Source organism: Gopherus evgoodei, chromosome 2, assembly GCF_007399415.2.
Source record: "Gopherus evgoodei ecotype Sinaloan lineage chromosome 2, rGopEvg1_v1.p, whole genome shotgun sequence".
NCBI classification, from domain to species: Eukaryota; Metazoa; Chordata; order Testudines; family Testudinidae; genus Gopherus; species Gopherus evgoodei.
In genome coordinates this window covers 245,343,089-245,355,660 of record NC_044323.1, presented here as the reverse complement: position 1 = coordinate 245,355,660, position 12,572 = coordinate 245,343,089, and the positions used below count along the sequence as shown (strand labels likewise).

The 12,572-nt window shown below is 44.6% G+C and overlaps 1 protein-coding gene across 1 annotated transcript; it reads right to left on the bottom strand.

Annotated features, from left to right (window-relative positions):
- Window positions 1-5,955: 5,955 nt before the first annotated feature.
- Window positions 5,956-9,319, bottom strand: LOC115645208 (myelin P2 protein-like). The gene is made up of 4 exons (XM_030549581.1): window positions 9,247-9,319; window positions 8,310-8,482; window positions 7,373-7,474; window positions 5,956-6,041 (listed from the first exon to the last, which is right to left on the bottom strand). Exons 1-4 carry the CDS (start codon window positions 9,317-9,319, stop codon window positions 5,991-5,993), a joined length of 399 nt encoding a protein of 132 aa, XP_030405441.1. The 3' UTR covers window positions 5,956-5,990.
- Between the last annotated feature and the right edge of the window lie 3,253 nt (window positions 9,320-12,572).

Here is a 12,572-nt window from a genome sequence, read left to right as displayed (position 1 = left end):
GCTCTGCTGGTAAGGGGTGGGGGGATGAACACCAAGAAACACCCCTAAACAAACTTCTCCTATGATCCAAGTATTTTACATTTAGTTGAAGTGTGATAGCTAAGAATCTTACAGTCCCTTGACCTTTTCAGGGTATTGAGTAACTCAAGATGTAAGAACAAGAGAAAGAATCACACCTGATTCAGATATAAATGCCAGTATTCAAAGAATGGGAGGTATGGAATTAGTCAATGTACATTTCACTTTCTACAGCATTTTGGAAACTGATTTTGTTAGCTTTAGGGGATCTTGCTGCTCTAGTTCAGTTTTGGTTTGATCTAAGCTGAGCTGCAAACTGTTGGAATTTTTACATAGAATCATAGAAGATTAGGGTTGGAAGAGACCTCAGGAGGTCATCTAGTCCAACCCCCTGCTCAAAGCAGGAACAACCCCAACTAAATCATCCTAGCCAGGGCTTTGTCAAGCTGGGCCTTAACAAGCTCTAAGGAAGGAGATTCTACCACCTACCTAGGTAACATTCCAGTGCTTCACCACCTTCCTAGTGAAAAAGTTGTTCCTAATATCCAACCGAGACCTCCCCCACTGCAACTTGAGACCATTGCTCCTTGTTCTGTCATCTGCCACCACTGGGAACAGCTTAGCTCCATCCTCTTTGGAACCCCCCTTCAGGTAGTTGAAGGCTGTTATCAAATCCCCTCTCACCCTTCTCTTCTGCAGAACAAATAAGCCCAGTTCCCTCAACCTCTCCTCAGAAGTAATGTGCCCCAGTTCCCTAATAATTTCTGTTGCCCTCCACTGGACTCTTTTCAATTTGTCCACATCCTTTTTGTAGTGAGGGGCCCAAAACTGGACACAATACTCCATCTGTGGCCTCACCATTGCCAAAAGGAGGGGAATACACTTTCCTCGATCTGCTGGCAATGCTCCTACTAATGCAGCCTAATATGCTATAAGAAGGGCTTTGGGATGTTGATCACCATAATTTTGTCACACCTTTGTTGCCCTTCTCTAGAAACAGGCAGAATCCCACTGAAGATCACCTGAACCTCTATTTCCTTAAGCATCTTCCCCAGTCTGGCATAGTCTCCCTTGATACGTTCCAGCGAGAATCTAGCCGTATCATTCGTTCCCACATGAAAGACATCAACGGATTCTTTCCTGCTCCTGTTAGGATCCTTTTCAGCCTCAGGTCCACATCCCGTATCTTAGCACCCAGCAGACCCTTCTGTTCTCCGGATCAGCTCTAGTTACAGGCCTGTCTATTCTTCTCAGTAGAGATTCCCCAATCACGTAGACCTGCCTTTCCCTGGTGACAGTGCAATTATCCAGTCTATCCCCTGTTCCCTCTGGCTTCAAGTCCTCTCGATTTGTATTGTCCCTTGCAATCCTCCGCAACCCATCCTGTATCCTCTTGGGACTCATATTTGGTGTTATCTCCATTGACTCTTCACCTCTTCCTATAGGACTAGCTGCTCTTCTCTTCTTCTTTGCCCTCTCACCTTCAGCGACCACCTGCTGTGCCCGGTCTTCATTTTCCAACTCTGCAAACCTGTTCCTGAGTTCTATTTCTCCTTCATTGACCCGTCTTGTCCTCTGCCTGGTTCTCTTAATTACATGCTTCCACCGTCCACTTTCCTCACCCAGCAGTCTCCCCTCAGAATTCTCTGGTTCTGCTTCCATCTGCAAGTCTGAGTTTTTCCCTTCAGCCTCCTCATGTCTTTGCTCCATAGACAGGAGTTGTAGACCAAGCTGGATGAGCAAGCATCTCAGAGAGGTGATTAAGAAAAAGGAGAAAGCCTACAAGGAGTAGAAGATGGGAGGGATTAGCAAGGAAAGATACCTTATTGAGGTCAGAACACGTAGGGATAAAGTGAGAAAGGCCAAAAGCCATGTAGAGTTGGACCTTGCAAAGGGAATTAAAACCAATAATAAAAGGTTCTATAGTCATATAAATAAGAAGAAAACAAAAAAGAAGAAGTGGGACTGCTAAACACTGCGGATGGAGTGGAAGTTAAGGATAATCTAGGCATGGCTCAATATCTAAACAAATACTTTGCCTCGGTCTTTAATGAGGAGCTTAGGGATAATGGTAGGATAAAAAATAGGAATGAGGATATGGAGGTAGATATTACCACATCTGAGGTAGATGCTAAACTTGAACAGCTTAAAGGGATGAAATCGGAGGGCCCAGATAATCTTCATCCAAGAATATTAAAGGAACTGGCACATGAAATTGCAAGCCCATTAACAAGAATGAATCAGTAAACTCAGGGGTTGCACCGTACGACTGGAGAATTGCTCACATAGTTCCTATTTTTAAGAAAGGGAAAAAAAAGTGATCTGAGCAACTGTTAGTTTAACATCTGCAGTATGCAAGGTCTTGGAAAAATTTTTGAAGGAGAAAGTAGTTAAGGACATTGAGGTCAATGGTAATTGGGACAAAGTACAACATGGTTTTAAAAAGGTAGATCATGCCAAACCAACCTGATCTCCTTCTTTGAGAAGGTAACAGATTTTTTAGGCAAAGGAAAAGCAGTGGATCTAATTCATCTTGATTTCAGTAAGGCATTTGATATGCTTCCACATGGGGAATTATCAGTTACTTTGGAAAAGACGGGGATCAATATGAAAATTGAAAGGTGGATAAGGAACTTGTTAAAGGGGAGACCACAATGGGTCATACTGAAAGGTGAACTGTCAGACTGGAAGGAGGTTACTAGTGGAGTTCCTCAGGAATCGGTTTTGGGACCAATCTTATTTAATTTTTTTATTACTGACCTTGGCACAAAATATGGGAATGTGCTAATAAAGTTTGTGGATGACACAAAGCTGGGAGGTATTGCTAACACAGAGGAGGACCAGAATATCATACAGGAAGATCTGGATGACCTTGTAAACTGGAGTAATAGTAATAGGATGAAATTTAATAGTGAAAAGTGCAAGGTCATCCATTTAGGGATTAATAACAAGAATTTTGTTATTTGGTTATAAATTGGGGACACATCAGCTGAAAGTAACAGAGGAGGAGAAGGACCTTGGAGTATTGGTTGATCACAGGATGGCTATGAGCCGCCAATGTGATATGGCCCTTAAAAAAGCTAATGCGGTTTTACGATGCATTAGGCGAGGTATTTCCAGTAAAGATAAGGAGGTGTTAGTACCGTTATACAAGGCACTGGTGAGACTTCATCTGGAATACTGTGTGCAGTTTTGGTCTCCCATATACAAGGAGGATGAATTCAAACTGGAACAGGTACAGAGAAGGGCTACTAGGATGATCTGAGGAATGGAAAACCTGTCTTATGAAAGGAAACTGAAAGAGCTTGGCTTGTTTAACCTAACCAAAAGAAGGCTGAGGGGAGATATGATTGCTCTTTATAAATATATCAGAGGGATAAATATCAGGGAGGGAGAGGAATTATTTAAGCTTAGTACCAATGTGGACACAAGAACAAATGGATATAAACTGGACACTAGGAAGTTTAGACTTGAAATTAGACAAAGGTTTCTAACCATTAGAGGAGTGAAGTTCTGGAACAGCCTTCCAAGGCGAGTAGTGGGGGGTAAAAGACATATCTGGCTTCAAGACCAAGCTTGATAAGTTTATGGAGGGGATGGTATAATGGGAAAGCCTGGCAATTAATTGATCTTTGATTATTAGCAGGTAAATAGGCCCAGTGGTCTGTGATGGGATGTTAGATGGAGTAGGATCTGAGTTACTACAGAGAATTCTTTCCTGTGTGCTGGCTGGTGAGTCTTGCCCACATGCTCAGGGTTTAACTGATTGCCATATTTGGGGTCAGGAAGGAATTTTCCTCCAGGGAAGATTGGCAGAGGCCCTGGAGGTTTTTCACCTTCCTCTGCAGCATGGGGCACAGGTCACTTGCTGGAGGATTCTCTGCACCTTGAGGTCTTTAAACCACTATTTGAGGACTTCAAATACTCAGACATAGGTTAGGGGTTTGTTACAGGAGTGGGAGGTCAGACAAGATGATGATAACGGTCCCTTCTGACCTTAAGTCTATGAATATGCCATTAGCCTTTTTGGCAACAAGGGCATAGTGTTGACTCATATACAACTTCTTGTCCACTGTAATCCCCACATCCTTTTCTGCAGAACTGCTGCTTAGCCTGTTCGTCTCCAGCCTGCAGCAGTGCATGGGATTCTTCTATCCTAAGTGCAGGACTCTGCACTTGTCCTTGTTGAACCTCATCAGATTTCTTTTGGCCCAATCCTTCAGTTTGTCTAGGTCCCTCTCTCTACCATCCAGCGTATCTACCTCTCCCCCAAGCTTAGCATCATCTACAAACTTGATGAGGGTACAATCCATATCACCACCCAGATCATTAATGAACAAAACTGGCCCCAAGCCTGACCCCTGGGGCACTCTGCTTGATACCAGCTGCCAACTAGAAAAATCAAGCTGTTGATCACTATCTGTTGAGCCCGATGATCTAGCCAGTTTTCTATCCACTGTATAGTCCATTCATCCAATCCATACTTCTTTAACTTGCTGGCCAGAATATGGTAGGAGACTGTATCAAAGGATACATCATGTCCACCACTTTCCCCATATCCACAGAAGGCAATCAGGTTGGTCAGGCATAACTTGCCCTTGTGAATCCATGTTAACTGTTCCTTATCACCTTCCTCTCCAAGTTCTTCAAAATGTATTTGCTTATTGCAGCAGAGTTATACTTGCTTTCCAGTTAGCACCTTACATGTGTAACTGTGCTGGACTATTTGCATGATTACACTATTAAACTTCTGTGACTAGATACTGTTTGGAGTAAAACAGATGTCTGATCCCACAGCTCAGATACTATGGAACTTAACTTGGAGGAGCTTCCCCACTTGTAGTTTGGGGAAATGATCTATTTGACAACTGCCATCAGATAGCTCTTTGATAAAGAAGACAGTTGCTGAAGAAGCAAGTGTTATTGCTTTAGCTAGAACAGCAGTGTCAGTCATTGCAATATTGTCTGCCATTACTAGAATCACAGGGTTTAAGGCTAGAGGATCCAACAAATCATCTGGTCTGAGCTCTGCTCTATCACAGAGCACCACTCAGCACCTGCATACTTAACCCCAAAACTGAATAGTTTGGTCTGGTTTACAGCCCTGGGGAGACTAGATTTATGTGCCACAGGCAGAGAACAGGAGGGACAGAGGCACACCAATGCCCAACCCAGGAAAATGATTAAGTGAGATATACCCAAATAATCCTGGCAAGTGACCTGCTGCAGAGGAAGGCAACCTTCTCCTGCCTGCCCCCCAGGTCCGTGCCATTCTAACCTCACAGTTATCAGCTAGACCCTGTGAATGTGAGCAAGAACCAGCCAGCCAAGCAGAGAGGCTGCTCATCAGTGCTTCCTCAGAGCCCTGGCCCTCCCCATCAAGCATCCCATCCCTAGTGTCCCCTGGCCATCCCTGAGGCTTCAGAGAAAGTCAATTAAAACAAAACCCTCTCCAGAATACTTTGGGGGAGTTGTGGGGGTGGGGAAGAAATCCCCTTGGACTCCTGCAGGCAGCCAGCCAGCTAAAACCCTGCAGCATGAGTTTAGGAACATAAAACAAACTGGAAGTGAGCCTGGACTGATTATTCCCCACCTCTCTGCCATCACTAGCAATAACTGTGATGGGTTTCTGGTCTGTATATACAATAAAGAATCCCCCCACACAGCTAAAAAACCACCCCTACACCAAACCTAAATCTCTCCTACTGCTGGATAACGGTGGTTTGTATTTCAGTGCTATTTTAGGCTGGCAGGGAATCAGCTAAGAGTAGATGATTCCACCATGTGTTTGAAAGTGATTTATTTAGTAGCCATAGTCACCAATAGCTCAAGTTAGTTACAGAACTGCTTTGAATGCTTTTGTTTCTCAAGGTGAAGCAAGAGGCTTGCACAAGCAGACAGAGTAGTGCAGCTACAGTCCTTGAACTGATTCTCAGCAGCAAGTTCTGACCCAGTATGGAGATGGGAATGCCTCAGGCCCTCTCATAGACTCTAGTGCAGGTGACATTGTTCATGGTGCATTCCTAGAGGGGGGAAATAAAATTGATTGAAACTTCTGAAATATCACACCAGAATTTTATGAGTCTAAGTAGGGCAAGGATGTTTGTCATTTCTCAGAGTCAAAGGTGTTTATTTAGTGCCCATCACTATGATATTCATGTCATCAGAAAAGAAACCAGACATTTCTTGCCTCCAAGACCTCTTTAGTGTTAGCTGATCCCTAAATATACTCTACTTCTCTGCCTAGTGCAATTGAATGGCAGGGCTCTCATCTTCCCCTATCTTTCTGTTCATCACTTAGCACAGAGGTGGGCAAACTACAGGACCCACAGGACCCTCCTGCCCAGCCCCTGAGCTCCTGTTGTGGGAGGCTAGCCCCCCAACCCCTTCCCCGCTGTCGTCCCCCCCCCCCACACACACACACAGCCTCAGCTTGCTCTGCTGTCAGTGCAATGCTCTGGGCAGTGGGGCTGCAAGCTCCTGGGGCAGTGCAGCTGCAGAGCCAGGGCCTGACCCGGTCTCTGTGCTGTGGCATGGCTGGCTCCAGCCAGCAGTGTGGCTATAGTGCTGCAAGCCATTGGTGCTCCAGGCAGTGCAGAAAGGGAACAGGGGAGAGGTTGGATAGAGGGCAGGGGAATTTGGGGTGGTGGTCAGCAAACAGGGGAGTTGAATGGGACTGAGTCCCTGGGGGGAGGCAGCAGTCAGGGCCAGGGGCTCCATGAAGGCAGCCAGGAATGAGACCAGGGGTTGGATGAGGTGGCGGGGCAGTCAGAGGCAGGGGTTCCGGGGGCTGTCAGGGACAGGGAATGGGGAGGGGTGTTTGGATGAGATTGGAGTCCCAGGAGGCCATCAGGGGGTGAGAAGCAGGAGGGGGTCGGATGGGGGCAGGGGCTGGGCCACACCTGACTGTTTGGGGAGGCCCCTAACCAGCCCCCCCTACAAATTTTGGAAACCCAATGCAGCCCTCAGTCAAAAAAAAAAAAAAAAAAAAAAAAAAAAGTTTGCCTTCCCCTGACTTAGCAGCTAATACAATGACAGGTGCTGGAAGTAGGGGTACTGCTGCATCCCCTGGCTTTAAGTGGTTTCCATTATATTTGGGGTTACAGTTTGGTTCAATGGTCTCAGCACCCGCACTACACAAATTGTTCCAGAACCCTGATATAGACCTTGATTTTTGGTCTCTTTAGGGCTTCTCCACCAGTTTTAATTTCAAGTGAAACTTCCCTACATTGTATATTTTATATTCCTTACTTGTTCACCATCATGTGTCAAGCATCATTTAGGTCTTTGCTTCTCTATTTCAAAAGCATTTAGTGCTCAGATGAGGGGGTTAAAGAAAAAAAATTGAACCAACCACAACCATCTTCCCATCCACCAGCGCTCTCTTTATTGTGGTCTGTTTGCCATCCCACTTCTGCACCTGAGTCAGAGAGCCATCATCCAAGGTTACAGTGCTCTGCCAAGAGAAGAGAAGCAAATGGATCCTGGGATATTCTGATGGGACACTCTCTCATTACAGCTATTCCACTTCAAACAAATATTAATTGGACCAAATGAGACTCACTCTGTTTGCCTTAAGTACTTAGGGCACTCACCTGAGTGGTGGGAGACACCTGTACAAAGCCCTTCTTCTCAGGCCAGGTGGGGAGGGGATTTAAACTCAAGTCTCCCGCATCCATAACTCCTGGGCTACAGAAGGCTGTCACTTCCTCCCCCACCCCCAAAACCATTCTGGCAATAGATGGCTTAGGCACCTAAGCTCCCTGACTTTGGGAGAGGGGTTCCAGCTGTGGGCTGCAAGCAGGAGATAAGCACCTCCCTAACCCAGACATAGGCACCCAATTCGGTGAGAGGGAGGGACCTTACAACACACTCCTCTCCATCATCATCTCCCATTGACTAGCTTAGGAGTTCGCTGCCTAGCATGCCAGTTTCTGTAGATCCCATTCTGAGGTGCCTGTCTCTGCTCATGCATTGTATAGGGAGCCTGGGTACTTAACTCAGGTTCTGTGAATCCCAGGAATTTTCTGCTTGCCTAGACATTAGACCGGGCTCCTCAGAGACTTAGATGTTGCAATGCCTTAGAAGAGGGGTGGGATTTAGTTTGTGGGTTCACAGTGGGCACATGATTGCCCTAGAGTCAGCCAAAAGAGCCAGCCATGGGATCCTCCATACTTATGGGGATTGGGGAAAAGGAAGAAAACTGTATCAAGATAAAAATAAATCATGAGGCAAGAAAGGGCACAAACCCAGGTGTCCTTTGCAGGACATCCAGAAGGATTAGCCCTCACCATGGTTTTCCTGTTGTCTGCTGTGGTTTCCTCAAACTCTTCCCCCAGCTTGAAGGAGATCTCTGTGTTTTTAAAGGTGCTCTCTGTCTTGATGGTTATTATATCCCCATTGATGCTGATGACCACACTGGGCTTGGCCAGGCTGCCAAGTTTCCTAGTAGCAAAACCCACCCCTTGAAAAGAAAAGCAAAGGAGTTAACAATTTGGATTTTACATGCACATCTAGAAGGGAGACATAGCTTCTAGTACATCCACAGACCTCTTTAGCAAGTTCCAGGGAGCTCTCACTAACACCTGAATGGGATCTAACTGAAGTACAAAGATGATCACGGAGATTAGCAGAAATACAGAAAGAGGGGAAACCTGTGTGGTAAAAAACTGCCATTGTTATGGTCAGTTTGGAAATTAACCCAGTCACTAGATTAAAGTGTGCTCGTCACTGCTAGAGCCAAACCCCAGCTATTGAATTTAAATTCTTACCCTCAAACTTTCTAAGTCATCAGGGATGACTATTTAGGGCAACATACCTGGGTATCAGCCATTCACATAGTTACATTAGGGCCCTCATAACTTTTATTGAGTATTAATGAGCATTAGCCCACAGGTTCCACCAGCAACTCATTCAAAACACTGATAGTCAAGAAGGCATTATCAGTAGATAACAGCCCCAGGCAGATCCAAACAGTATCTTCCCCTTATTAGGGAAAGGGAGAGAACATCAGCACCTGAATCATTAGTTAGAAAGAAATATTTGTAAAATATAAAGAAAAGCAAGGAACTATATTCTGTTATCCCAAATCCAAATAAGTATCAGCAATCTAAAGTGAAGCTACCATAAGTAGAAAACTAAGTTGAGTAAATAAATGGAATTAAATACATTCTCAGAATCATCTTTTAGGAGAGAGATTTCCTACTTGAATTATAGTATATTCCTTACCCAGTTCTTCCATATAGCTGTCAAAGTTTTCACTAGAAATGAGTTTCCAGGTTCCTAAAAATAACTCACACATGATATAGACTGTATTTGATACTATTACTAGCCAAAGAAGAAATTATTCTCACTAGAAGACCTGAAACTATTATGAGCTACATAAGTGCAGTAGCTTCCTTTTAAAGATGCCCTGAACATGTGATACTCAACAACATCCAATCAGGAGAGGCAATGCAAAGACACCAATCATTTCCCTTTTATTTATTTGAGCATAAACTAAAATCTTACAGCTGGCAGAGTACACAAGGGAAGTTGTTCAGTAAAGGATGTTAGTCCCAAAGGTAGCTTCTAAATCAAATTGAGTTTTTTCAATAGTGGGATGAAGTTGAAAAAGAAGAATCAGCTTTCCCCAATTAGAGAGGGTTCAGCCGTAAAGAGACCTGTCAGTTTGTGTAGATTTAGGAAGCTTGATTACTGCTGTGGTGATGCTTCCTGACGTACTTCCCTCTAAACTGATTAAGTTCTGATTGCTCTCAAACCTGGCTTCACTGATATCTTATATTCTCCCCGCTATGAGTACAGTGCTCAAACGAAGATGGGGAGTGGTGACTGACTTCAACTTTTTGTCCACTTTTCCCCCACCTAGCTGCAGTGAAGAGGACTGCTCTGCCATTACCACATATGACCCTCAATACCCGCATCTATTAAGAATTCTCCCAATCTCTCTAATTCATTCAAGAATTCTCTCCAATCCATCCCATCTGCAAGTCCTAGCCACTACTAATGTCCTCCATAGCCCCTGGCAGTCCTGATTCGTCTTTAGCTGGTGTGTCACAGGAGAAGTGGGGGTGGTTGCTCATTATTCAAAGATTGTTTGGGTTCCTTAAAACTCAGATGATGAAGACTGAGGTAGGAGGTATACTAGGTAAGGTAGAGAGGTCAGAGCAGAGTGAAATTTTTAGGACAAATAATTTATTTGTCAAAAATGCACTTTTGGTCAACCCAAAACTCTTGGTATTTGCCATGATTTCACTGAACAGTTCTGACCAAAATAAAGTTTTGTGAGGAAGTGAGTTGCCATTCACAAAGCAGTGAAGGCAAGGAGGGAGGTGGAAGCAACAGCAGCAGGAAACACCCAAGTTGGAGCTTTTAGGCCAGTGATTAGAGCCCCCACCTGAGATGTAGGAGACCCAGCTTCAGTTCCCTGCTCTGCCTGATATGGAGCAGCGATTTGTACGTGGGTCTCTTCCATTGCAGGAAAGTGCCCTAACCTTTAGGTTATAGCATAGTCTGGGATAGGTCTCTCTCAGTACCTCCTGTTGAAGCTGTTCCACTTTACAGAAAATACTTGACTAACCAGTGGACCAGAGAGAGAGAGAATCTCTCTTTACCTAGCAGCTGGGGCACTGGGGGCGGGGGATTTTTTGGTTCACCAATTTTTTTGGAATTTACAGTTTAGGTTGAACCAGATTGGTTTTTTGGAGGTGGGGAGGGGAAATGGACAAATCCTTTGGCTGTTGCAAATGGTGACTGGAGTCCTAGTGCATCCAGAAAGATGACAGGTACTGACGTCTGTGAGGGTGGAGACAGAAACCATGAAAAGACTGGTGCTACTGTGGTCACATTAGGGGAGGTAGTGACAGATAGTACTGGGAGCTTAATTATGAGTGTTTGCTCCTGAAACTTGGAGCAACATCAGTGGCAAAAGTCCCATTGACTTCAACAGGGACAGGATTTCATCCCTGCTGTCTTGTCAGTGGGTTGGTAGCCTCTCTGGCCAGGATGGAGAGAGAATGTGTGTGTGTGTGTGTGAGAGAGAGACAGAAGAGGCTCTTGGTTCTATTATCTTTTAAAAACAGTTGTAATGTTTATGGGTGTCCTAGTGAGGGATCAAAGGCTGTTCTGGCAACATACAAATGAAAGATGAAGAATGAGAAGCAACAAAAAGCAAAGGGAATGAGGAGTGGGGTTGGGAACACAACTTGCTAGTTCTGGTGTTCTTTCCTTTTTTCTTAGTCTTTTAGCAATATTCTGTCATCAGGTCTGTGAACTCTTTCCCAAGAGCTGGGCAGATTTTTTGCAGCAGCTGATTAAAATCACTTCCAGGTATTTTATGACTCCTGGATATCCCTGTCTAGATTCGTATGTAGGAAGATACATATGGTCATCTGGTAAATTTCAGCATCAGAATGATCTAAGTTGAGCTAACTGGGCTGCTTTGAGAGGATCTGCAGCAATGGGCTTCTCTGTAGCAAGGCTTATCCCCAAGGGTCCTGAGACCCCCAGACACACTGCTCCAGAGCATCCAGCCCACGAGGCTCTTCTCCCACTGCATACCCTAAATAACCTGCAGTTTGTAGACAAGAAATACCGGCACTTTCACATAAGGAACCTGCATGGTGGTGCAGCTTCACTAGTCTGGGACCTGAGCTAACTGTCACGATTGCAGTTTAAGTAATGTACCTGGGATTTCAGTACAGACAGGCCCCGAATTTCACCCTAATTAAATTTTGCTTCTAGATTGATCAACATAGGAATGACCCAGAGCTTATTATCCATTAATTTTTGGAGTGTTGATTTGAGGTGTGTGATAGGGCCTCACTCCTACCAATTTCATAGCCATGAAAAATGTGTCACAGACCATGAAATAAGCCCCTCCTTATTAAATCTGATCTCCCCAGTGCTGATAGGAGTGCCCCAGCTGGAGGTGGGTCTGAGCTGCTCTTGGGGAGAGGGATATGCAGGGGAAAGAGCAAGTCCTGTCCCTCCCTAGCCTGGCCAGGACTAGCAGCTAGGAGGCCCAGACTAGGTGCTCCTAGCAGCATGGGGAGATCAGATCCACCTCCAGGATCCTAGTAGATGCAGCTGTTCTCAGGGGGATCAGCACAGAAGTGAGGGTGGTAATCCTGTAACACCCCCTCCCCTCCACAGCTCCTTTTTAGGTCAGGACTCTCATGGTTACAATACCCTGAAATTTCAGATTTAAACATCTGAAAATGGTAAATTTACCAATTTTCAAATCATATGGCTGTGAAAATTACCAGAATAGGTCACAAATTTGGTAGGGCCCTAATAATAAGCTTCCACTCACATACCATTTCAAATCCTGTGTTAGTAGGAAACTGAAGATCTAAACAAGAGGCAATGATATACAGTAACTCCTAACTTAATGTTGTAGTTATGTTTGTAAAAAATGTGACTTTAAGCAAAATGGTGTTAGGCAAATCCAATTTCCCCATAACAATTAATGTAAATGAGGGGGTTAGGTTCCAGGGAATTGATTTTTCCTCTGGACAAAATACTATATTGTATGCATACTAAGTTTTAAACCA